At 54.2% G+C, this 27,493-nt stretch overlaps 1 protein-coding gene and 1 long non-coding RNA gene across 2 annotated transcripts in view; one reads left to right on the forward strand and one right to left on the reverse strand.

The window, feature by feature from the left end:
* Positions 1–27,493, reverse strand: part of LOC147101898 (cholesterol 7-desaturase nvd) — a 61,411-nt gene that overhangs the window by 13,789 nt on the left and 20,129 nt on the right. Inside the window, exons 3-6 of the mRNA XM_085965919.1 lie at positions 24,952–25,130; positions 22,494–22,619; positions 14,096–14,215; positions 8,477–8,653 (exon numbers count right to left, since the gene is read on the reverse strand). Coding sequence (XP_085822045.1) covers positions 8,477–8,653; positions 14,096–14,215; positions 22,494–22,619; positions 24,952–25,130 — 602 coding nt within the window. The remainder of the gene's footprint in view (positions 1–8,476; positions 8,654–14,095; positions 14,216–22,493; positions 22,620–24,951; positions 25,131–27,493) is intronic.
* LOC147101899 (uncharacterized) overlaps positions 1–27,493 on the forward strand; it is a 53,545-nt gene that overhangs the window by 10,245 nt on the left and 15,807 nt on the right. The gene's annotated exons all lie outside the window — the stretch shown is intronic.

A 27,493-nucleotide genomic window follows, 5' to 3' on the forward strand; every position in this document is an offset into this window, starting at 1 on the left:
ACTGAACAGACCAGTATTTATACCAGTCCAACAGGAAGTGACATATGACAGGAAGTGAGGTATGTACACAGTTGATAGTTCATAGTTCATAGTTCACAGGAAGTGATGACATAACTTCCCGGAAGTTATCATTTTTATCACATTCTTCCCTCCTGCAGGATTAGGAGGCTGTGGTCTACCTTTTGGTCCGCAGCCGCCGAACAAGGAAGAGTCGCACCCGTTTGGATTCCCGTCGTAGAGGGTCGCTGGTCCGCTTACATGCGGTTGGCCATTGGTCAGAGTCTGTGTGGCCTGGATTGCCCTGTGAAGGGTCGGGGAGATCATGGCTTCGAGTACGAGCCCCAATTGGTTCAAAGTCGGACTGCCTCTGTTCAGAGGGAGGTGCAGAGCTGGTCTGTGGCGGATCAGTACTTTCATGCGCGGTACTGGGAGGGTCGCAACCTTGAGCACGGGGTTCTACCGGCACCAAGCTAGTTGGTGTCCGATCAGGATCCTGGAGAGGGGTACCCGATAGGTCCCAAGAGTTTCCTGGTGAAATGCCATCACCCGATGTCCCACTAGGTCCTGGTGGGCAGGGAGCCAGATCCCGTAATGATACGGTAGATTCTCGGCCGTCGGAATATCGTATGTTTGCATAGGTGGGGTTGGCATCGGTTAGTTCGACCTCGTCTACAAGAGGGTCATTTTTAGACGTCCGAACGTATCTTCGGAGTAATACAGGTCCAGGAGTAGTTAGCCATGACGGGAGTGATGTCCCATGAGATGAGCGACGCTGGAATCCAAAGAACCGCTCATGAGGTGTAGTATTTGTGGCTGTAGAAAGCAGGGACCGTATAGAGTGCAATGCATCCGGAAGCACTGTTTCCCATTGCTGGTCTGGTAGGCCCCGAGATCTTAAAGCGAGACGTACGGAATTCCAGATGATACCGTTATACCTCTCTACCTGCCCATTTCCGATGGGATGGTATGGTGTTGTTTTGCTTGTAGCAATTCCCCGTTCTGAGAGGTAGTCCTTGAGTTCCCTTGACATAAAGGATGGACCCCGATCTGAGTGAATATAAGCCGGCATGCCACAGAGAGAAAATACCTGCTCAAGGCAGCAGATTACTGTGGACGCCAGCATATTGGAGCAGGGGAAGGCAAACGGAAAACGTGAATATTCGTCGATCATGGTGAGCAAATATGTGTTCCGAGTTGAAGAGGGCACTGGGCCCTTAAAATCGATGCTAAGTCGTTGCATCGGTTGGGTTGCATGTATGAGTATACCATCTGAGGGGCGGAAGAACTGAGGTTTTAATTCCGCACAAAGCCGGCATTCTGAGCATATTTTCTTTACATCTCCAGTGGAAAAAGGGAGATTCCGTGATCGTACGAAATGTAGCATGCGCGTAATGCCAGGATGACACAAACCATTGTGGACATCCATGAGAGTGGAGGATGACATAGTGGAGCAGAATGCCCGTGTGAGGGTGTCCGGGGCCACATTCTCCTTGCCAGGCCGATAGAGAATGGTATAACCAAAAGAGGCCAGTTCCATCCTCCAAAGTTGTATTTTATTATTCTTAATTTTGGTTCGTTTTCGATTATCGAGCATGAAGGCGACTGATCGTTGGTCCGTGATCAATGTAAAGTGCTGGCGAGCTAGAAAATGGTTCCACTTCCGTACTGCCTCTATGATGGCTGTGGCTTCTTTCTCAACCGGAGGATAATGTAGCTCGGCACCTTGTAAGGTCCTGGACATAAATGCTACAGGACGACCTTCCTGATTCAGAGTAGCCGAGATCGCCACCTCCGAGGCATCACATTCAACCACGAAAGGGAGATTCTCATCAATGGAGTGAAGAGCCGCTTTCTCCAACTGTTTTTTGAGAAGGTTAAAGGCTGCAACAGCCGCTGTTCCCAGTGGAAATGATCTAGCATGCAGCAAGGGTTGGATTTTGTCCGAAAAATGAGGAATCCATTTAGCGTAGTATGCAAACAGACCGAGAGCCCGACGTAAAGAAGCCGGATTCTTAGGTGACGGGAGCTCTTGGAGCGGGCGAAGTCTTTCTGGGTCTGGCTTAATGATACCATTGCCTACGCAGTAGCCAAGGATGTTGATGGTCGGTTGCGACTCAACAGATTTGGATTCATTCAGGGTCAAATTACGGCGATGGAGGGCATCCCGAAATTTTTGGAGGTTGGAGTCGTGTTCCTGTTGATCGTGACCTGCAATGGTAATGTTATCAAGATAGGGAAAAGTGTCCCTTAGGTTTTCCTGCTTAACCAGGCCATCCATTGCCCGTTGAAAGACAGCCACTCCATTAGTAACCCCGAATGGGAGGCGACGAAATTGGTACAGCCGTCCATTAGCCTCAAAGGCTGTGTACTGCTTATCTGAGACCTTCAAGGGTAACTGATGATAGGCACTTTTTAAATCGTAAGTTGAGAACACTTTGTATTCGGCCAGTTTATTAACCATATCATCAATGCGTGGCAATGGGTAGGCGTCCAAGTCGGTATATTGATTGATGGTTTGCGAATAATCGATGCATAGTCGCTGTTTGTGAGGTTTTAGAGGGTTCTTGACAATGACGACTTGAGCCCGCCAGGGCGACGAACATGGTTCAATGATATCCTCTGCCAGAAGTCGAGAGATTTCAGCCGCAATAAAAGATTGGTCTTCCTGATTAAAGCGCCGCGATTTCATTATTATCGGTTGGCATTGAGGCGGAATACTGGCAAATAATGAGGGTTCATCAAGTGAAGCTGCTGATAATGCACAAAATGGTAATTTAGACGGTATATTAGAAATAGTAAGTCCGGGTTTGGATCCACCAAACTCAATGGTGAGTTTCTTATGCTGTTTTTGGAAGTCCAGCCCTAAGAGGAGATCACTACATAAGTCCTTGAGCACCGAAAGTCGGGTGGAGGGATACATACGACCATGAAGTGTCATATCAACAACACAAAAGCCGGAGATTCTGGTATTAAGTGATGACTGGGCCATCGCAATTGCCTGGTCCGATGGGAAGACATGTAGTTTCAATTTCGCAACAATTTGTTCCTTAATGAAACTATCAGTACTTCCTGAGTCAATTAAGGCATCTAAAGTATGCCCTTTAATTGAAATTTTTGTGGCTGCATGAGACAGGTTCTGTGGGCAAGCAGCTGTAATTGGTGTCGTTGCACAGAGAGTGGCTAAAACTCTCGGTGTGCTTCTTCGGGAGAGAGCTCGAGAGGAAGCTTGATAGGTCCTAGCTGGAGCATCTTGATAGGCCCTAATTGGGGCAGTTCGGTAGGCCTTAGCTGGATTGGCCCTCGTAGAGGCCCTTGATAGGCAAACTTTAGCAAAGTGTCCTTTTTTCCCGCAATAACTGCAGATTGCATTGCGAGCAGGGCAGGTTTTCCTAGGGTGAAAAGCATCTCCACAAAAGAAGCATTCCTTCCTAGATTGCCAAGAGGCTGCTAAAGTGGGGTCATCCTCCTCTTCTTCATCAGAATTATCAGAATTAGATTCCCCCATGATAGGGTTCACCTGAGACCACTTGAATTGTCTGGTTGCAGCTACAGCAGCAGATCGAGATCTGGGCAGCTGATAGAGGTCTGCATTTCTCTTTGCCAAATCCAGTGAACAAGCTAGGTCAAAAGCTTTTTGTAGCTCAAGTGTTTTACTTTCTAGTAGACGCTGGCGTATAAATGGAGAGGCAATCCCGCAGATGAAAGCATCACGAATCATTTCTTGGCGGTACAGCTCAGCTGAGGCTGCCTGAAAGTTACAGTCTACGCTGAGCCTGCGAAGTTCTTGCAGGAATTCGTCAATTGATTCCCCTGGCCCTTGTCGGGCTGTGGCCAGTAGATGTCTAGCATAGACCTCATTTGGGGTCTTCGCATACAGTTTCTTAAGTGCCCGAATCACCTCTTCATAATTATCCCAGTCATCAACATATTCGAACACTTTTGGGGTCACATAATTGACAAGTATCTTCAATTTAGCAGGAGCATCCGCTTTACATTCATCCAGAAAATTCTCAAAAGTACGATACCAATGCTTCCATACCCTGCCAGCTGCTGGTGTATTCGGGTCCAAGTCCAGACGAATAGGTCTAAGGATTTTCTCCATTATGGGTGGTTCCCTGGATCCTTAACTTCCGAGTTTGTCTGAAGGTCTAGTATTTGTCAGTGTAAATACTAAGTTACTTAAATTGATGTAAGAAAAAGGAGACTTACCATCAAGTAACTTTAAAGTAAGCTTTAAGTAACTTATAAACACACTATATACACAAGAGAGGTCTTTACCATGCCTCTGGTAGAAGCCTCTTACAATACTGAACAGACCAGTATTTATACCAGTCCAACAGGAAGTGACATATGACAGGAAGTGAGGTATGTACACAGTTGATAGTTCATAGTTCATAGTTCACAGGAAGTGATGACATAACTTCCCGGAAGTTATCATTTTTATCACAAAAAGTACAGGAAGGTACAAATGATGACGGACAGTAGCTCCGAAGACCTGAAGAGCGATAACGACTTCGAAAACAAGAGACTAAGCTGTCTCAAATTACATAATGTACTTGCCAAAGATGATTACCAAACCATTTGGGTTACCCTCACGATAGCAGGGTCCCCAGTTAAAATGGAGCTAGATACAGGATCAGCTCTAACCGTAATAAATCGATGGGATTACGAGAGGTTATTTTCGCATATACCTCTAAAAGACACATCCATTATCTTAAAAACATATACGGGGCAGAAAGTATACCCCAAAGGAAAAATAAGGGTGCCTGTTGTATACAACAGCAAAGAAATACAAAAGTTGTATTTATACATTCTACAAGATGGTGGTCCACCGTTGTTGGGACGTGAATGGATCAGAAAGATACGTTTAGACTGGCACTCCATTCAGGCACTGACGGTGACCAGTAAGAAAAAAAATAATGATGACATCATACCTGAACGATTAAAAGACATCTTGGCCAACGCCAAAGAAGTGTTTCAAGAGAAACTAGGAACCTTGAAAGGCATCACCGCCTCAATAAAAGTGGAAGATGCAGCAATTCCCAAATTTTTTAAGGCAAGACCGGTGCCATACGCAATACGTCCAGCAGTCGAGGCAGAGCTGGAGAATTTGGAAAAAGCAGGCGTATTATCCAAAATAGATTGGAGCGAGTGGGCAACACCCATCGTTCCAGTCATGAAAAAATCATTGAATAAAGATAAATCTGAAGAACAGAGAAAAATTCGCATCTGTGGAGACTTCAAGGTGACTGTAAACCCGGTCCTTCACACAGTACAGTATCCTCTTCCGAGGATAGAAGATATTTTCGCCTCACTATCCGGAGGGAAACTTTTCACCAAAATTGACTTGGCACAGGCATATTTACAGATGGAGGTTGAGGAGGCCTCTAAAAAGTATCTCACGATAAACACACACAAAGGCCTGTACCAGTACAATCGACTGGTTTTTGGAGTAGCATCAGCTCCAGCTATCTGGCAAAGAGCTATGGAGCAAGTCCTGCAAGGGATTCCGGGGACTCAATGCTACCTAGGCGACATCCTTGTAATAGGAGAGAACGACAACGAGCACCTTGCCAATTTGGAGCAGGTGCTCACTAGGCTGAAAGAACGGGGCCTACGAGCGAATCGCCCCAAGTGCGAATTTTTCCAAAATCAGATATCATATTGTGGCCACATAATTAATAATGAAGGGTTGCATAAGTCACCTGAAAAAATTGAAGCGGTCATAAAAGCCCCAGCACCTGAAAATGTTTCACAATTAAGGTCGTTCCTGGGATTAATAAATTACTATCATAAATTTTTACCGAACTTATCAACTCTTCTACACCCTCTTAATGAACTTCTACAAACAGGAGTGATTTGGAAATGGAACGAAGACTGTAAACGTGCTTTCCATAAATGCAAAGACTTAATCACATCCGAAGAAGTTTTGGCTCATTACAACCCATCACTGCCAATCAGACTGGCGTGCGATGCATCCCCTTACGGCATAGGAGCAGTATTATCCCATAAATTCCCTGATGGCTCAGAACGGCCGATAGCTTTTGCGTCACGCTCATTAAACTCAGCTGAGCGTAACAATGCCCAAATCGACAGGGAAGCACTCAGCCTGGTATGGGGAGTGAAGAAATTCAACCATTACCTACACGGACAAAAATTTACCTTGTTGACTGACCATCAACCCCTCATCTCCATATTCAACCCTAAAAAAGGTGTTCCCATTATGACAGCGCAAAGGCTACAGAGGTGGTCCCTTTTTCTAGGGGCACACCAATACAACATAGAATACAAAGGATCAAAACAGCATGAGAATGCTGACGGTTTATTGCGCCTACCGTTGTCAACAGTAGAAGAGGCACCTACAGTAGACCCAGTAGAGATGTTCCACTCTACCATAGTGGAATGTCTACCAGTAACAAATTCTGCCATTGAAAGGGAGACGAGAAATGACCCGACTCTCTCACGGGTCTACGATTTAACAGTGAAGGGATGGCCAGCACATGGCGAACCACTGTTGCCAGCATTCTCGCAAAGAAGAGAACAGCTGTCAGTGTGCCGAGGAACCTTGATGTGTGGATCCAGAGTGGTAATTCCACCCAAACTCCAGGATAAAGTGCTAAAGGAGCTTCAAGAGGGGCATCTGGGTGGAGTGAAAATGAAGAACCTAGCTAGGGCGTTTGTATGGTGGCCAGGTATCGATGGAGACATCGAAGAAATGACCAAGAGCTGCCTAGGATGCCAGAAGGTCCAAAACGCTCCACCACAAGCCCCTCTACATCCATGGGAGTGGCCCTCATCTCCCTGGCAAAGGGTGCACATCGACTTTGCTGGTCCATTTATGGACTCAATGTTCTTAATCGCGGTTGATGCACACTCCAAATGGCCGGAGATAATAAAGATGTCCTCCACCACCACGGAAAAAACCATCACAGTATTAAGGACCATATTTACCAGGAATGGGCTGCCGGAACAGATCTGTTCTGATAATGGACCGCAATTTGTGTCCGAAGAATTCAGAAAGTTCTTAAAAAACAATGGGGTTAATCACAGAAACAGAATCACAGAAACCCCACAGTGCAGATAGAGGCCATTTCGGCCCATCGAGCCTGCACTGACACATATCCCACCCGATCCCCGTAACCCCTACACCAACACATATCCCACCCTATCCCTGTAACCCCACGTATTTAATCCCCCTAACACTAAGGGTCAATTTATCATAGCCAATCAACTTAACCCGCACATCTTTGGACTGTGGGAGGAAACCGGAGCACCCGGAGGAAACCCACGCAAACACGGGGAGAATGTGCAAACTCCACACAGACAGTCGCCCGAGGCCGGATTCGAACCCGGGTCTCTGGCGCTGTGAGGCAACAGTGCGAACCACTATGCCACCATGCTACATGTCCGCCCCATACCATCCCGCCACCAATGGATTGGCTGAAAGGTTTGTACAGACCTTCAAGAAGGCCATAAAGGCCATGGGTAATGAAGACATAAAACTTCAGCACAAGGTGGATAACTTCTTATTCGCATACAGGAATGAAACACATATGGTTACCAACCAAACTCCTGCCATGATGTTCTTCAATAGAAACCTAAGATGCCGGCTGGATTTGGTCAAGCCCAACATCAGAAGGGACGTGGAGAACCGGCAGTTTCAAGGCATGAATGAAAGGCCAACTAGAACCTTCCAGATAGGTCAACAAGTTTTGGCCCGGGACTACCGTACCGAGAAATGGCAGCCTGGAACTATCTGCACACGACTAGGACCACTGATGTATACCGTGGACATCGGAGAAAGCATAATAAGGCGCCATGCTGACCAAATCATAAAGTCATCCGAAAAGGGACAACCTACACCACAACTCTATACATCTAACGATGAAGTAGAGATACCCATATCTACCTCCGATCCGGTGATACTGGAACCCGATGAACCCGACACTGGCATTCAAGCCGAATCAGCCTTGCCAGAAGAACCTACTACACCACCAGAAACTACTACACCCCCGAGGCGTTATCCGGACCGAGTCAGGAAGCCTCCTGAGAGACTGACTTATAATTAATTAACTACAGCAATGTATATTATTTTGCTTATAACATATAATTAATAATTACTTAAAATATGATGTACTGGTTAGCTAAAAGGGGAGGAATTGTAGTGTATGTGCCTTTAAGAGCCCCAGGTGTGCTGTAATGCCGGTAATTGCCACTCGGGCTATATAAGCCTGTATATTGTGTATATCCGTTAGAACCCCCCCCCCCCAGACTTTGCTTAGTAAATACCTATGAACCAACTCCTGTCTTCAGTGTCTTTATCAACACACGGACAGTACACTACCCACTGAGGCATGGCGAACGCCTTTAAAATGCTTTAACGCCTCTAAGTAAAAAAAACCCTCTTATAACAGCTCCCACCTCTCCCCCACCCCTTTCACACACACACCCCGACGGCTGCTGTGGCAACACTCACCTGTATACACTCTGCCTTCAAGATGAACTTGGGGATGATGGCGGGGATGTTGGCCTGGTAATAGATGGAATGGGTGACTCGCTGCAGCAGAGGCTCCACGGGCGTCACGCAAAGCAGGATGACCCCATGGCCCAGGAACGAGTGGTTGAACAGCAGGTAGACGATGCCAGGGCCCACCTACAACAAGATAAAACAGCATGAGCAGGGCCTGGGACCAGATTGGGTGGCGGGGGAGGGGTGCAGAGACAGAGTTTAAAAAAGCATATGGGATCCTTAGCCTTATTAATAGAGGCACAAGGGGTCATTTTACCCTCCAACAACAGGTGGGCCGTTAAAAGCCTTTAGGGAGGCTACGTGCCTCCAATTTTAAAGGCATTTTATTTTAACCCATTTTGGCCGTGTTTCCTGGAGGTGAGACGGGCCGGATCCATAAGGTCATTGCATTTACAGCATTGCTGGTGGGCCAAGAGGAGCAGGAGTGTTTCCTCCAGGTCCAACAAGTGTTTCCCCACCCGGATCACCGACCGCCACTCCCCCGGATTGCTGACCGCCCCTCCCCCCACCCCCGCATCGCTGACCGCCCCTCCCCCCACCCCCGCATCGCTGACCGCCCCTCCCCCCACCCCCGCATCGCTGACCGCCCCTCCCCCCACCCCCGCATCGCTGACCGCCCCTCCCCCGATCGCTGACCGCCACTCCCCCACCCCCGCATCACTGACCGCCCCTCCCCCCACCCCCGCACCACTGACCGCCACTCCCCCCACCCCCGCATCACTGACCGCCCCTCCCCCCACCCCTGCACCACTGACCGCCCCTCCCCCGATCGCTGACCGCCCCTCCCCCCACCCCTGCATCGCTGACCGCCCCTCCCCCCACCCCCGCATTGCTGACCGCCCCTCCCCCCACCCCCGCATCGCTGACCGCCCCTCCCCCCACCCCCGCATCGCTGACCGCCCCTCCTCCCACCCCCGCATCGCTGACCGCCCCTCCCCCCACCCCCGCATCGCTGACCGCCCCTCCCCCCACCCCCGCATCGCTGACCGCCCCTCCCCCACCCCCGCATCGCTGACCGCCCCTCCCCCCACCCCCGCATCGCTGACCGCCCCTCCCCCCACCCCCGCATCGCTGACCGCCCCTCCCCCCACCCCCGCATCGCTGACCGCCCCTCCCCCCACCCCCGCATCGCTGACCGCCCCTCCCCCCACCCCCACATCGCTGACCGCCCCTCCCCCCACCCCCGCATCGCTGACCGCCCCTCCCCCCACCCCCGCATCGCTGACCGCCCCTCCCCCCACCCCCGCATCGCTGACCGCCCCTCCCCCCACCCCCGCATCGCTGACCGCCCCTCCCCCCACCCCCGCATCTCTGACCGCCCCTCCCCCCACCCCCGCATCGCTGACCGCCCCTCCCCCGATCACCGACCGCCCCTCCCCCCACCCCCCGCATCACTGACCGCCACTCCCCCCGATCACCGACCGCCCCTCCCCCCGATCACCGACCGCCCCTCCCCGATCACCAACCGCCCCTCCCCGATCGCCGACCGCCCCTCCCCCCGATCGCTGACCGCCCCTCCCCCGATCGCTGACCGCCCCTCCCCCCCGACCGCCGACCGCCCCTCCCCCCGACCGCCCCTCCCCCGGATCACTGACCGCCCCTCCCCCTGACCGCCACTCCGCCCGATCGCTGACCGCCCCTCCCCCCGACCGCCCCTCCCCCCGACCGCCCCTCCCCCCGACCGCTGACCGCCCCTCCCCCCGATCGCTTACCGCCACTCCCCCGATCACTGACCGCCCCTCCCCCCGACTGCCCCTCCCCCCGACCGCCCCTCCCCCCGACCGCTGACCGCCACTCCCCCCGATCGCTTACCGCCACTCCCCCGATCACTGACCGCCCCTCCCCCCGACCGCCCCTCCCTCCGATCGCCGACCGCCCCTCCCTCCGATCGCCGACCGCCCCTCCCCCCGATCGCCGACCGCCCCTCCCTCCGATCGCCGACCGCCCCTCCCCCCGATCGGCGACCGCCCCTCCCCCGATCGCCGACCGCCCCTCCCCCCGATCGCCGACCGCCCCCTCCCGATCGCCGACCGCCCCCTCCCCCCGATCGCCGACCGCCCCTCCCCCCGACCGCGCCTCCCCCCGATCGCTGACCGCCACTCCCCCCGATCACTGACCGCCACTCCCCCCGACCGCCCCTCCCCCCGATCGCCCACCGCCCCTCCCCCCGATCGCCCCTCCCCCGATCGTCGAGCGCCCCTCCCCCACGATCGCCGACCGCCCCTCCCCGATCGCCGACCGCCCCTCCCCCGATCGCTGACCGCCCCTCCCCCGACCGCCGACCACCCCTCCCCCGATCACTGACCGCCCCTCCCCCCGATCGCCGACCGCCCCTCCCCCGACCGCCAACCGCCCCTCCCCCGACCGCCGACCGCCCCTCCCCCGACCGCCCCTCCCCCGATCACCGACCGCCCCTCCCCCGATCACCGACCGCCCCTCCCCCCGCTCGCCGACCGCCCCTCCCCCCGATCGCCGACCGCCCCTCCCCCGATCGCCGACCGCCCCTCCCCCCGCTCGCCGACCGCCCCTCCCCCCGATCGCCGACCGCCCCTCCCCCCGATCGCCGACCGCCCCTCCCCCCGATCGCCGACCGCCCCTCCCCCGATCGCCGACCGCCCCTCCCCCCGATCGCCGACCGCCCCTGCACCCGATCGCTGACCGCCCCTCCCCCCGATCGCTGACCGCCACTCCCCCGATCACTGACCGCCACTCCCCCCGACCGCCCCTCCCTCCGATCGCCGACCGCCCCTCCCTCCGATCGCCGACCGCCCCTCCCTCCGATCGCCGACCGCCCCTCCCCCCGATCGCCGACCGCCCCTCCCTCCGATCGCCGACCGCCCCTCCCCCCGATCGGCGACTGCCCCTCCCCCCGATCGCCGACCGCCCCTCCCCCCGATCGCCGACCGCCCCCTCCCGATCGCCGACCGCCCCTCCCCCCGCTCGCCGACCGCCCCTCCCCCCGATCGCCGACCGCCCCTCCCCCGATCGCCGACCGCCCCTGCACCCGATCGCTGACCGCCCCTCCCCCCGATCGCTGACCACCACTCCCCCCGATCGCTTACCGCCACTCCCCGATCACTGACCGCCCCTCCCCCCGACCGCCCTTCCCCCCGATTGCCGACCGCCCCTCCCCCGATCGCCAACCGCCCCTCCCCCCCGATCGCCGACCGCCCCTCTCCCGATCGCCGACCGCCCCTCCCCCGATCGCCGACCGCCCCTCCCCCGATCGCCGACCGCCCCTCCCCCGATCACTGACCGCCACTCCCCCCGACCGCCCCTCCCCCCGATCGCCGACCGCCCCTCCCCCCGATCGCCGACCGCCCCTCCCCCGACCGCCAACCGCCCCTCCCCCGACCGCCCCTCCCCGACCGCCGACCGCCCCTCCCCCGACCGCCCCTCCCCCGATCACCCCTCCCCGATCACCGACCGCCCCTCCCCCGATCGCTGACCGCCCCTCCCCCTGATCGCCCCTCCCCCGATCGCCGACCGCCCCTGCACCCGATCGCTGACCGCCCCTCCCCCCGATCGCTGACCGCCCCTCCCCCGATCGCTGACCGCCCCTCCCCCCGATCACTGACCGCCCCCCGATCACTGACCGCCCCTCCCCCCGATCACTGACCGCCCCTCCCCCGATCGCTGACCGCCCCTCCCCCCGATCGCTGACCGCCCCTCCCCCCAGATCGCTGACCGCCCCACCCCCGATCACTGACCGCCCCTCCCCCCGATCGCTGACCGCCCCTCCCCCGATCGCTGACCGCCCCTCCCCCCGATCGCTGACCGCCCTTCCCCCCGATCGCTGACCGCCCCCCGATCGCCGACCGCTCCTCCCCCGATCGCTGACCGCCCCTCCACCCGATCGCTGACCGCCCCTCCCCGATCACTGACCGCCCCTCCCCCCGATCACTGACCGCCCCCCACCCGATCGCTGACCGCCCCTCCCCCGATCGCTGACCGCACCGCCCCCGATCGTTGACCGCCCCCTGATCGCCGACCGCTCCTCCCCCCGATCGCTGACCGCCCCTCCCCCGATCGCTGACCGCCCCTCCACCCGATCGCTGACCGCCCCTCCCCCCGATCGCTGACCGCCCCCCGATCGCCGACCGCTCCTCCCCCGATCGCTGACCGCCCCTCCCCCGATCACTGACCGCCCCTCCCCCCCGATCGCTGACCGCCCCCCGATCGCCGACCGCTCCTCCCCCCAATTGCTGACCGCCCATCCCCCCGATCGCTGACCGCCCCTCCCCCGATCGCTGACCGCCCCGCCCCCGATCGCTGACCGCCCCGCCCCCGATCACGGACCGCCCCGCCCCCGATCACCGACCGTCTCTCCCCCCGATCACCGACCGCCCCTCCCCCCGATCACCGACTACCCCTCCCCCCGATCACTGACCGCCCCGATCACTGACCGCCCCCGATCGCTGACCGCTCCTCCCCCCGATCACTGACCGCCCCCGATCACTGACCGCCCCTTGCACCGATCGCTGACCGCCCCTCCCCCCGATCGCTGACCACCCCTCCCCCCATCACTGACTGCCCCTCCCCGATCGCCCATCCCCCAGATCACCGACCGCCCCTCCCCCCCGATCACCGACCGCCCCTCCTCCCGATCACCGACCGCCCCTCCCCTCGATCACTGACCGCCCCTCCCCCCCGATCACTGACCGCCCCTCCCCGATCACTGGCCGCCCCCCCGAGATCATTGACCGCCCCTTCTCGATCACTGACCGCCCCCCCCCGATCACTGACCGTCCCCCCCTCGATCACTGACCGCCCCCCCCGATCACTGACCGTCCCCCCTCGATCACTGACCGTCCCTTCTCGATCACTGACCGCCCCCCCCGATCACTGACCGTCCCTTCTCGATCACTGACCGCCCCCCCCGATCACTGACCGTCCCCCCCTCGATCACCCCCCCCAACCACGAGCCATCTCTCCCCACAATCTCTCCCTCCCCCCTCCTCTCCCCAGCTGTGGCCTTGTGCTGCAGGCTTTCCTACCTGACAGGCCGCCAATCAGGTGGGAAACCGGGTGAAAAGGTTTAATACATCCTACTTTTAATTTCAGCAGGATGTCCGGGAAACCCCTACTTCAGCAGGACGTCCCAAATCGTTTACAGCCAATTAAGTACTTTTTGAAGTGTAGTCAATGTAGGAAACACGGCAGCCAATTTGCACACAGCAAGAGCCCATACACAACAAAAAAAATTTTAGCTGCTGACTGAAGGATAAATGTACCCCATTTGAATGACGGCACCTCCGACAGTGCAGCACTCCCTCAGTACTGCACTGGAGGGTCAGCCTGCAGTTTGTGCACAAGTTTCTGGAGTGGACTTGAACCCACTACCTTCTGACTCAGAAGCGAGAGTGCTGCCCACTGAGCCACAGCTGACAATGATCATTTATCGTCCCAAGAGGTGATACTGGGTGATCATTTACTGCGCCCTGTATCACGGTGTGGAGGGAGCGAGTGAGCGAGTGTTTGTGTGTTGATCTGCGGCAGCCTTGCCTGGGTGTATTCAGACAGCTCGGACTTTGTGCATTTGCAGCTTCTCACGTCAGCACTCACCTGCCTGGCAACAACACGGACATCCAGGAGCGAGCAGTGGTGGCCGAGGATGCGGAGTGCGTGGTTGACCAGCATGCGCGAGCAGTGTTTGTTGGGCTCTAGCTCCGGGTTCCACTCCACCTGAAGACAAAGCGCAGCAGCTTCAGTAAAGCCAATCACCCGCCTTCCTGGGATCGACCCTCTCATACTCACTCACACTGTCCTCAATCAGGTTGCATCAATCTGAACTCCACATCTTTTGCAGGCAGACTGATGCTACACCTCCAGTAATTGGGTAATCCCTCCCTCCCCCAATTCATAGAATCACACAGCACAGAAGGAGGCCATTCGGCCCATCGTTCCTGTGCCAGCTCTTTGAAAGAGCTCTCCAATTAGTCGCACTCTCCTGCTCTTTCCCATAACACTGTAAATTTCTACTTTTCAAGTATTTATCCAATTCCCTTTCGAAAGTTACTATTGACTCTGCTTCCACCGCCCTTTCAGGCAGCGCGTTCCAGATCACAACAACTCGCTGTGTCAAAAAAAATTCTCACACCTCCACCGAGATTTTTAGCCAATTATCTTAAATCTGTATCCCCTGGTTACCAACCCTCCTGCCAGTGGAAACAATTTCTCCCTATCTATCCTATCAAAACCATTCATAATTTGGAACAGCTCTATTAAATTTCCACGTAACCGTCTCTGTTCCAAGGAGAACAACCCCAGCTTCTCCAGTCTCTCCACATAACTGAAGTCCCTCATCCCTGGTACAATTGTAGCAAATCTCCACTGCACCCTTGACATCCTTCCTAAAGGGTGGTGCCAAGAATTGAACACAATACTCCAGCTTGGGCCTAACCAGTGCCTATAAAGGTTTAGCATGGCTGGAGAAGTCCTTTACCCTTTAAACAGATTCATCAAGCTAGAGACAGTAACGGCCCAGAAATTCGGGTCGGGGGCTTCCCGCGGGTGCAAGCCCCCGACCTGCACTCACCTAGCGCGCCGGCCGTTGAGCTGTGGGCCCGCGTGGGATTCCGATCCTGGGCCTCCTCCAACTGCCGGCGCGCAGTGCTTGCGTATCCCAGGGGCGCAGTTAGTTCGATGCGTCCCCTGGGATCACGTGGGACGCGGAGAGCCAATGGTAGCAGGGAATGCTTCATTCATAAGTTTGACAGGAAGAGCTGTCAAAACTATAAATACTATAAGCCCCAAAACATCACTAAATCTTCAAATAATTTTTTTTTTTAAATCACATTTTTAAAATAACTATAAATTACATGAAATAACTATTTTAAACAATAATTTAAATTTTTGAAAAATTTAATTACACTTTCTAACGGGGCTAAAAATAAACGTACCTTTCTTTAAAGTATTTAAAAATAATAAACCTGTGGAAAAAATGTTTTAATTTTAATTAATTCACCACTTACCTTGTTAAAAGCTGGAGACTTACCCACCCGGAAAAAGCTGGAAAAAAAACCATAAGTTCGATGCAGCCTCTGCGGCGCACGCGTTCGAGCACTGAACCCCTTCTTTCAGGGGAACGGAAGTGCCGGTTTCCCACGCATGCGCAGTGCATGCACAAAACCAGCACTTTCGTTGGGCCTACGCGTGAGTACCCCGTGCGTACTCACCCATGGAGACCCGAATTTCTGGGCCATTATGTCATAGAGTCATAGAGTCATAGAGTAATACAGCACGGATAGAGGCCCTTCGGCCCATCGTGTCCATGCCGGCCATCAAGCCCTGTCTAATCTAATCCCATATTCCAGCATTTGGCCCGTAGCCTTGTATGCTATGGCATTTCAAATGCTCATCCAAATGCTTCTTAAATGTTGTGAGGGTTTCTGCCTCCACAACCCTTTCAGGCAGTGAGTTCCAGACTCCAACCACCCTCTGGGTGAAAAAGTTCTTTCTCAAATCCCCTCTAAACCTCCCGCCCTTTACCTTGAATCTATGCCCCCTAGTTATTGACCCCTCTACTAAGGGGAAAAGCTCCTCAGCATCCATCCTATCTATGCCCCTCACAATTTTGTACACCTCAATCATGTCCCCCCTCAGCCTCCTCTGCTCCAAGGAAAACAAACCCAATCTGCCCAGTCTCTCTTCATAGCTGAAGCGCTCCAGCCCTGGTAACATCCTGGTGAACCTCCTCTGCACCCTCTCTAACGCGATCACATCTTTCCTGTAGTGTGGCGACCAGAACTGCACACAGTATTCCAGCTGTGGCCTAACCAGTGTTTTATACAGCTCCATCATAACCTCCTTGCTCTTATATTCTATGCCTCGGCTAATGAAGGCAAGTATCCCATATGCCTTTTTTACCACCTTATCCACCTGTTCCGCCGCCTTCAGGGATCTATGTACCTGCACACCCAGATCCCTCTGACCCTCCGTCTTGCCTAGGGTCTTTCCCTTCATTGTGTATTCCCTTGCCTTGTTAGACCCCCCAAAGTGCATCACCTCGCACTTTTCCGGGTTAAATTCCATTTGCCACTGTTCCGCCCATCTGACCAACCCATCTATATCGTTCTGCAGACTGAGGCTACCCTCCTCGCTATTTACCACCCTACCAATTTTAGTATCATCCGCGAATTTACTGATCATACCCTTTACATTCATATCCAAGTCATTAATGTAGACCACAAACAGCAAGGGACCCAGCACCGATCCCTGTGGTACCCCACTGGCCACAGGTTTCCAGTCACAAAAACAACCTTCGACCATCACCCTCTGCCTTCTGCCACTAAGCCAGTTTTGTATCCAATGTGCCAAGGCACCCTGGATTCCATGGGCTCTTACCTTCTTGACCAGTCTCCTGTGCGGGACTTTATCGAAGGCCTTACTGAAATCCATGTATACCACATCCACTGCGTTACCCTCATCCACACACCTAGTCACCCCCTCAAAAAATTCAATCAAATTAGTCAGACATGATCTTCCCTTGACAAAGCCATGTTGACTATCCCTGATTAATCCTTGCCTCTCCAAGTGGCGACAAATTTTGTCCCTCAGGATTTTTTCCAGTAATTTTCCTACCACTGATGTTAGGCTCACTGGCCTGTAGTTCCCCGGTTTTTCCCTACTACCCTTCTTGAATAATGGTACTACATTAGCGGTTCTCCAGTCCTCTGGCACATCCCCTGTGGCCAGAGAGGTCCTGAATATATGTGTTAGAGCCCCCGCAATCTCCTCCTTTGCCTCACACAGCAGCCTGGGGTACATTTCATCCGGGCCTGGGGATTTATCCATTTTTAGGCCAGCTAAAACCGCCAATACCTCCTCCCTCTCGATGTTAATATGTTCGAGCATATCACAGTCCCCCCGCCCTATTTCTATGTCTACATCGTCCTTCTCCATAGTGAAAACAGATGCAAAAAATTCATTTAGAACCCCTCCTACATCTTCCGGCTCCACACACAGATTGCCACTTTTGTCCCTAATGGGCCCTATTTTTTCCCTAGTTATCCTTTTACCCTTAATATACTTATAAAACATCTTCGGATTTTCCTTTATTTTGCTCGCCAGTGTTATTTCATGGCCCCTCCTTGATCTCCTAATTTCTTTTTTAAGTATCCCCCTGCACTTTTTGTACTCCTCTAGGGCTTCCTCCGTCTTTAGCCTTTTGTATCTACCAAAAGCCCTCCTTTTTTTCCTAATCCATTCCCGTATATCCCCTGACATCCACGGTTCCCTGTGGTTTTTGGAACCACTCTTGACATTTATGGGAACATGTTGCCCTTGTATGATCTCAATCTCCCTTCTGAAAGCCTCCCATTGCTCCGATGCGGATTTTCCTACAAGTAGCTGATCCCAGTCCATTTTGGCCAGATCCTGCCTTATCCTATTAAAATCGGCCTTCCCCCAATTTAGAACCTTTATTTCCGGCCCATCCCTGTCCTTTTCCATGACCACCTTAAATCTTACCATATTATGGTCACTATCACCAAAGTGCTCACCTACTAGCACTTTTTCCACTTGGCCGGCCACATTCCCTAGAATTAGGTCCAGTACCGCCCCCTCTCTTGTAGGACTTTCTACATGCTGGCTCAAAAAGCTCTCCTGGATGCACTTTAAGAATTCTACACCCTCTGAGCCTTTCACACTTTGACTATCCCAGTTAATATTGGGGAAGTTGAAATCCCCCATTATTATTACCCTATTATTTGCACATTTCTCTGAGATTTGCCTACATATCTGTTCCTCTATTTCCCCCTGACTGTTTGGAGGCCTATAGTACACTCCCAGCAAAGTGCTTGCCCCCTTTTTGTTTTTAAGCTCCACCCATATGGCCTCATTAGAGGACCCTGCTAATATATCATCCCTCCTTACTGCAGTAATTGACTCCTTAATTAATATTGCGACACCCCCTCCTCTTATACCTCCCCCTCTGTCTCGCCTGAAGATTCTGTACCCCGGAATATTGAGCTGCCAGTCTTGCCCCTCCCTCAACCATGTCTCCGTGATAGCAACAATATCATACTCCCATGTGTTTATCAACACCTTCAGTTCATCCACCTTATTTGCAAGACTCCTTGCATTAAAATAGATGCCATCCAGCCTTGCCCTTATATATTTGCCCTGTCTACCAAGCTGACTTGTTTTTTCCTCCATAATTGGCAGCACATCCCCCCCTATTTCAGCTTCCCTCTGTATCCCATCCCCCTGCCAAGTTAGTTTAAACCCCCCCCGACAGTGCTGTCTGATAATTCCCTTCATTTATTATTGACAGAACATTAACCCTAAACACCCGTACAGAGTAGTGCACATTAGCCTCATGTCTGACACGTGCGTGCATGGATTTAATGAGGAATCGCAACTATGTCTCATCCAAGTCTGTTCACACTCCTGGGTCTCGAAAGCAACATGAGGTCTTTTTCTAACTCAGTGGCTCTCAAACTGGGGTCCATAGAGACTTCCTAGTGATGGAGAGCGAGCCAGTGCAGAGTGGCCGGGCGCTGCTGAATGGGGCACCAGAGACTGTGCGCTGCAGTGAGAGGCGGAGAAGGAAGGAGGGAAAAAGACGGCGGGCCAGTAGCAGCTGCAATGCCACCGCCAGCAACAGGAGTGGGAAAGCGCAGGGTCTTACGTCATGGCAAGACTGAATATACTTACTGAGATAATGGATTATTCTCACTTTTGAAAACTTTCTTGGCCATGTTGTAACTGCTCTCTCACATTATAATCTTCACTTACAAGCCATAAACAGTGTACGTCTGCCCATAAATTCAACAATTGGTGAACATCCTGACTGACTTGGAGAAAGTAACACAAGGGTTTAAAATGTAAAAAAGCCCTTGGAGTTTTGAATGATCATTGCTTTCAGATCATTTTACCACAGATATGCAGTGCTGTCGGCCAAGATCAACTTTACAAGATGCAGCTTTTTTTTCAAATATAAAGATAAGGATTGGGAGCAGGGCCAGCTGTTCGGGGAGGAACCAACCATCTATAAACAAAGATCCCGGCCAGACTACCAGCCAGCTGCAGCAGTGCCAGGATACAGCCAAGAATAGGCCCCATAAGTCAGACATACATTAGATTAGATCTGTCTGTCCATGGACAAGGGCTGGCCAAGGAGCAAATCTGACATTATAATCTATGGGGAGACTTAATTGCGGTGTATAAGATTATGAGGGGCCTAGATAGAGTGGATAGGAAGGGCTTATTTCCCTTAACAGAGAGGGCAATAATCAGGGGGCATAGATTTAAAGTAATTGGTAGAAGGTTTAGAGGGGAGTTGTGGAGAATCTTTTCACCCAGAGGGTGGTGGGGGTCTGGAACTCACTGCCTGAAAGGGTGGTAGAGGCAGAAACCCTCATCGCATTTAAAAAGTACTTGGTTACGCACTTCAAGTACCGTAACCTACAAGGCTACGGACCAAGAGCTGGAAAGTGGGATTAGGCGGGATAGCTCTTTGTCGGCCGGCACAGCCACGATGGGCCGAATGGCCTCCTTCTGTGCCGTAAAGTTCTATAATTCTATGACCACCCAGTTGTTCAAACCGATTGCCAAACACACCAAGATTGTTACTTCCTATCTTTTCCCGAGCCATTGCTTAATTGGAAACAATCTTTGATGTTTTTGTGTTTGCGTGGGTTTCCTCCGGGTGCTCCGGTTTCCTCCCACAGTCCAAAGATGTGCAGGTTAGGTTGATTGGCTATGATAAAATTGACCCTTAGTGTTAGGGGGATTAAATACGTGGGGTTACAGGGATAGGGTGGGATATGTGTTGGTGTCGGGATTACGGGGATCGGGTGGGATATGTGTCGGTGCAGGCTCGATGGGCCGAAATGGCCTCTATCTGCACTGTGGGGTTTCTGTGAATCTTATAGCAGCACATTGTCTTTTATATTGCAGCAGGCTCCGGCCCTCCCACTACCCCCTGCTGTGATGAAAAGACAGGCTTTGAGAACACGATTTAAACCAATTCTGTCTACATTACCGTTGTCTTTGTTAAAACATAAGATAGGAGCAGGAGTAGGCCATACGGCCCCTCGAGCCCGCTCCGCCACACGGCCCCTCGAGCCCGCTCCGCCACACGGCCCCTCGAGCCCGCTCCGCCACACAGCCCCTCGAGCCCGCTCCGCCACACGGCCCCTCGAGCCCGCTCCGCCACACGGCCCCTCGAGCCCGCTCCGCCACACGGCCCCTCGAGCCCGCTCCGCCACACGGCCCCTCGAGCCCGCTCCGCCACACGGCCCCTCGAGCCCGCTCCGCCACACGGCCCCTCGAGCCCGCTCCGCCACACGGCCCCTCGAGCCCGCTCCGCCACACGGCCCCTCGAGCCTGCTCCGCCATTCAATAAGATCATGGCTGATCATCGACCTCAACTCCACTTTCCCGCCCAATCTCCATATCCCTTGATTCCCCTCGAGTCCATAAATTTATCTATCTCAGTTTTGAATATATTCAACGATTCAGCATCCACAGCCCTTTCGGGTAGAGAATTCCAAAGATTCACAACCCTCTGTGTGAAGAAATTTCTCATCTCAGTCCTAAATGGTCGACCCCTTATCCTGAAACTATGTCCCCTAATTCTAGACTCTCCAGCCAGGAGAAACATCCTCTCAGCATCTACCCTGTCAATCCCCTTCAGAATTGTCCATGTTTCGATGAGATCACCTCTCATTCTTCTAAACTCCAGAGAGTATCGGCCCATTCTACACAATCTCTCCTCATAGGACAGCCCTCTCATCCCAGGAATCAATCTAGTGAACATTTGTTGCACCGCCTCCAAGGCAAGTATATCCTTCCTTAGATAAGGAGACCAAAACTGTGCACAGTACTCCCGGTGTGGTCTCACCAAGGCCCTGTACAATTGGAGCAAGACTTCCTTACTCTAGTACTCCAACACCCTTGCAATAAAGGCCAGAATATCATTTGCCTTCCTAATTGCTTGCTGTACCAGCATGCTAACTTTCCGTGTTTCCGGTACGAGGACACCCAAATCTCTCTGAACACCAACATTTAATAGTTTATCGCCATTTAAAAAAATATTCTGTTTTTCTATTCTTCCTACCAAGTGAATAACCTCACATTTCCCCACATTATACTCCATCTGCCACCTTATTGCCCACTCTCTTAACCCCTTTGCCGGCTCTTTGTATCCTCCTCACAGCTTACTTTCCCACCTAACTTTGTATTGTCAGCAAACTTGGATACATTGCACTCGGTCCCTTCATCCAAGTCATTGATACAGATTGTAAATAGCTGAGGCCCAAGCACTGATCTTTGTGGCGCCCCACTAGTCTGCCAACCGGAAAATGACCCATTTATCCCTCCTCTCTGTTTTCTGGCTGTTAACCAATTCTCTATCCACGTTAATACATTACCCCCAACCCCATGAGCCCTTATCTTGTGTAGCAACCTTTCGCGTGGCACCTCATCGAATGCCTTTTAGAAATCCAATACACTACATGCACTGGTTCCCCCTTTATCAACCCTGCTAATTACATCCTCAAAAAACTCTAAAAAATAAAAATAATGTATAAACATATTGATATTGTTACATCCATGACTTCCTTTGTGCCTGTCAGTCTTCCTCTTCCCTTCTGCCCTTGAGCTGTGGCTCTTGCAGGTATGAACACAGGAGGTGAGGCAACGCAAGACTGCACAAGTCCAACAGACGTGTGTGTCCAAGGGTCGTCATTTGATGTTCGGTCAGTTCACAGACCTTCACAGAAGGTCACGGAGCTTGGCTCCAAGAAAGTGAAAGCAGAGACATTTAGCGAGAGGGTCACTTCCTATTCCCTCGGCAAACCACCATGGTTGAATAACCCTCTCCCACTTCTATCTCTCCCAGACAAATCCCAGCCCAAGGAACGTTAACCAGGATTCCCATCGGATACTTCAGCTGTCTGAATCTGATCCCAATAAGCTGCTCAAGGACCAGAAACCATTTCCCGATCCCCCTTACCTTCCAGTCGTGCTGTGCAAAGCCCCAGAGTCTGGCACTGGTGTATCGGAGATCTGCCCCGCTCAGGATGCTCGGAGTGTGAAGGTGGTACAGGTGGGCGATGTCGGCCGCATTCTCTGGGATCTCCTGTTACACAAGCACAGCGACAACGGCAGTCAGTCGATGGAGGCAGTCACAATCTATCGGCAGAGCAGGGTTACACACTGCAGACAGCAGCAGCTGCTCCTGGGAACCGCAGGCGGCTCCGCCTCAGCCCCTCAAAGCTTATTGCACCTCACCCTAGCAGTTAGGCCACGTTCATCTGCTTACTCACACTCTCAGGCACCAAGTGTGCCATGGAGATTAGGATAAGTATCTTAATGCAGGCGGCTTTCCGAGCAGGGAGTGCTTTGCCGCAGGGAATGTTTGGGGCAGAGACCACTGCATCTTTTAAAGGGAAAAGTGGATTCAATTCGAAGCAGAGGAAGATGCAGGAATGTGGGCAGAGAGCAGGACACGAGCTCTGGATTGCTCCAGCAAAGAGCTGGCACAGATATGATGGGCCAAATGGCCTCCTTCTGTACGGTAAACTTCTGTCGCTCCAAGAAATGGAAGCAGACTGAACTGTAAAGGTGTCGAGAGACAGTTGGGCGTGTTCTTGTAGCAAGAAGGAATGGCATGATACAGCGAGAGGACTGGAGAACTGCCAATGTAGTTCCATTATTCAAGAAGGGAAGTAGGGAAAAACCGGGGAACTACAGGCCAGTGAGCCTAACATCAGTGGTAGGAAAATTATTGGAAAAAATTCTGAGGGACAAAATTAGTCTCCACTTGGAGAGGCAAGGATTAATCAGGGATAGTCAACATGGCTTTGTCAAGGGAAGATCATGTCTGACTAATTTGATTGAATTTTTTGAGGGGGTGACTAGGTGTGTGGATGAGGGTAACGCAGTGGATGTGTTAAATACATGGATTTCAGTAAGGCCTTCGATAAAGTCCCGCACAGGAGACTGGTCAAGAAGGTAAGAGCCCATGGAATCCAGGGTGCCTTGGCACATTGGATACAAAACTGGCTTAGTGGCAGAAGGCAGAGGGTGATGGTCGAAGGTTGTTTTTGTGACTGGAAGCCTGTGGCCAGTGGGGTACCACAGGGATCGGTGCTGGGTCCCTTGCTGTTTGTGGTCTACATTAATGACGTGGATATGAATGTAAAAGGTATGATCAGTAAGTTCGCGGATGATACAAAAATTGGTAGGGTGGTAAATAGCGAGGAGGGTAGCCTCAGTCTGCAGGACAATATAGATGGGTTGGTCAGATGGGCGGAACAGTGGCAAATGGAATTTAACCCGGAAAAGTGCGAGGTGATGCACTTTGGGGGGACTAACAAGGCAAGGGAATACACAATGAATGGTAAGACCCTAGGCAAGACGGAGGGTCAGAGGGATCTGGGTGTGCAAGTACACAGATCCCTGAAGGCGGCGGAACAGGTGGATAAGGTGGTAAAAAAGGCATATGGGATACTTGCCTTCATTAGCCGAGGTAGAATATAAGAGCAAGGAGGTTATGGTGGAGCTGTATAAAACACTGGTTAGGCCACAGCTGGAATACTGTGTGCAGTTCTGGTCGCCACACTACAGGAAGGATGTGAATGCTTTGGAGAGGGTGCAGAGGAGATTCACCAGGATGCTACCAGGGCTGGAACGCTTCAGCTATGGAGAGAGACTGGGCAGATTGGGTTTGTTTTCCTTGGAACAGAGGAGGCTGAGGGGGGACATGATTGAGGTGTACAAAATTATGAGGGGCATAGATAGGATGGATACTGAGGAGCTTTTTCCCTTAGTAGAAGGGTCAATAACTAGGGGGCATAGATTCAAGGTAAAGGGCGGGAGGTTTAGAGGGGATTTGAGAAAGAACTTTTTCACCCAGAGGGTGGTTGGAGTCTGGAACTCACTGCCTGAAAGGGTTGTGGAGGCAGGAACCCTCACAACATTTAAGAAGCATTTGGATGAGCACTTGAAATGCCATAGCATACAAGGCTATGGACCAAATGCTGGAATATGGGATTAGATTAGACAGGGCTTGATGGCCGGCGCGGACACGATGGGCCGAAGGGCCTCTATCCCTGCTGTATAACTCTATGACTCTATGCTCATCAAAAAGGGACGGGCTTGTTTTGCCAAACTGCTTTTTGCTGTTCCTAAAAACTTTGGCCTTCCCAACCGGATTTGAATCAAGTCCAGTATTGTTAGGTAACCACAAGCAAAAGAACCTTCGAGAAACAGCGGCCATTGTGCATGTCTGTGCTGCCGATTCTCAGCTCTGTGCAGCCCATGGTATTCGAGTCATACTGAAAACAGCACGCGGTTAACTGAACTCCACTCTCTTTCTCCTCTTACCCCCTCCCACAACACTCGGGTCTCCAAACACTTCAACCCTACATGGTGGTGCTGCCAGTACCGTCCCTGGTCCCTGGTCCTACCTGGATGTGAGAGTTGATGTAATGTTCCGTCCTCCCGCGGTATACCCACGCTCCGGACTGGATCTCCTCCTGTTCCGGAATGCTCCAATTGGGATCGATGCCGTCACAGTGAAACCACACAAACACTGCGCCGTTCAGCTCACACGAAGGCCAGGTTTTCGTCTTAGCGAAGTCCGGCACTGGAGAGAAGAGGAGGCAACGAGGTCAACACAACTCCACCACCATGGACAGATCAACACAGCCCCCAAACACCCCTCCAGCCCCGGCTCCATCACACACAGACCCTCCCGAAACACCACCCCAGCCCCGTCACACACAGACCCTCCCGAAACACCACCCCAGCCCCGTCACACACAGACCCTCCCCAAACACCCCCCCAGCCCCGGCCCTGTCACACACAGACCCTCCCGAAACACCACCCCAGCCCCGTCACACACAGACCCTCCCCAAACACCCCCCCAGCCCCGGCCCCGTCACACACAGACCTCCCCAAACACCCCCCCAGCCCCGGCCCTGTCACACACAGACCCTCCCGAAACACCACCCCAGCCCCGGCCCCGTCACACACAGACCCTCCCCAAACACCCCCCCAGCCCCGGCCCCGTCACACACAGACCCTCCCCAAACACCCCCCCAGCCCCGGCCCCGTCACACACAGACCGTCCCCCAAACACCACCCCGGCCCCGGCCCCGTTACACACAGACCCTCCCCAAACACCCCCCCAGCCCCGGCCCCGTTACACACAGACCCTCCCCAAACACCCCCCCAGCCCCGGCCCCGTCACACACAGGCCTTCCCCAAACACCCCCCCAGCCCCGGCCCCGTTACACACAGACCCTCCCGAAACACCACCCCAGCCCCGGCCCCGTCACACACAGACCTTCCCCAAACACCCCCCCAGCCCCGGCTCCATCACACACAGACCCTCCCCAAACACCCCCCCAGCCCCGGCCCCATCACACACAGACCGTCCCCCAAACACCACCCCAGCCCCGGCCCCGTCACACACAGACCGTCCCCAAACACCACCCCAGCCCCGGCCCCGTCACACACAGACCCTCCCCCAAACACCACCCCAGCCCCGTCACACACAGACCCTCCCCAAACACCACCCCGGCCCCGTCACACACAGACCGTCCCCCAAACACCACCCCAGCCCCGGCCCCGTCACACACAGACCCCCCCCCAAACACCACCCCAGCCCCGGCCCCATCACACACAGACCCTCCCCCAAACACCACCCCAGCCCCGTCACACACAGACCCTCCCCAAACACCACCCCGGCCCCGTCACACACAGACCGTCCCCCAAACACCACCCCAGCCCCGGCCCCGTCACACACAGACCCCCCCCCAAACACCACCCCAGCCCCGGCCCCGTCACACACAGACCCTCCCGAAACACCCCCCCAGCCCCGGCCCCGTCACACACAGACCCTCCCCAAACACCACCCCGGCCCCGTCACACACAGACCGTCCCCCAAACACCCCCCCAGCCCCGGCCCCATCACACACAGACCCCCCCCAAACACCACCCCAGCCCCGGCCCCGTCACACACAGACCCCCCCCAAACACCACCCCAGCCCCGGCCCCATCACACACAGACCCTCCCCCAAACACCCCCCCAGCCCCGGCTCCATCACACACAGACCCCCCCCCAAACACCACCCCAGCCCCGGCTCTATCACATAGAGACCTTCCCCAAACACCCCCCCAGCCCCGGCCCCGTCACACACAGACCCCCCCCCAAACACCACCCCAGCCCCGGCTCTATCACATAGAGACCTTCCCCAAACACCCCCCCAGCCCCGGCCCCGTCACACACAGACCCCCCCCCAAACACCACCCCAGCCCCGGCCCCATCACACACAGACCCCCCCCAAACACCACCCCAGCCCCGGCTCCATCACACACAGACCCCCCCCCAAACACCACCCCAGCCCCGGCCCCATCACATAGAGACCCTCCCCAAACACCACCCCAGCCCCGGCCCCATCACACACAGACCCCCCCCCAAACACCACCCCAGCCCCGGCCCCATCACACACAGACCCCCCCCCAAACACCACCCCAGCCCCGGCTCCATCACACACAGACCCTCCCCCAAACACCACCCCAGCCCCGGCTCCATCACATAGAGACCCCCCCCAAACACCATCCCATCCCCATCACATAGAGACCCTCCCCAAACACCATCCCATCCCCATCACACACAGACCCTCCCCCAAACACCATCCCACCCCCATCACATACAGACCCTCCCCCAAACACCATCCCATCCCCATCACATACAGACCCTCCCCCAAACACCATCCCATCCCCATCACATACAGACCCTCCCCAAACACCATCCCACCCCCATCACACACAGGCCCTCCCCAAACACCATCCCATCCCCATCACATACAGACCCTCCCCAAACACCATCCCATCCCCATCACATACAGACCCTCCCCAAACACCATCCCATCCCCATCACACAGACCCTCCCCAAACACCATCCCATCCCCATCACACAGACCCTCCCCAAACACCATCCCA

Source organism: Somniosus microcephalus, chromosome 23 (assembly GCF_052327205.1).
Source record: "Somniosus microcephalus isolate GS21.2 chromosome 23, FLI_Smic_1.0, whole genome shotgun sequence".
Lineage (NCBI taxonomy): Eukaryota > Metazoa > Chordata > Chondrichthyes > Squaliformes > Somniosidae > Somniosus > Somniosus microcephalus.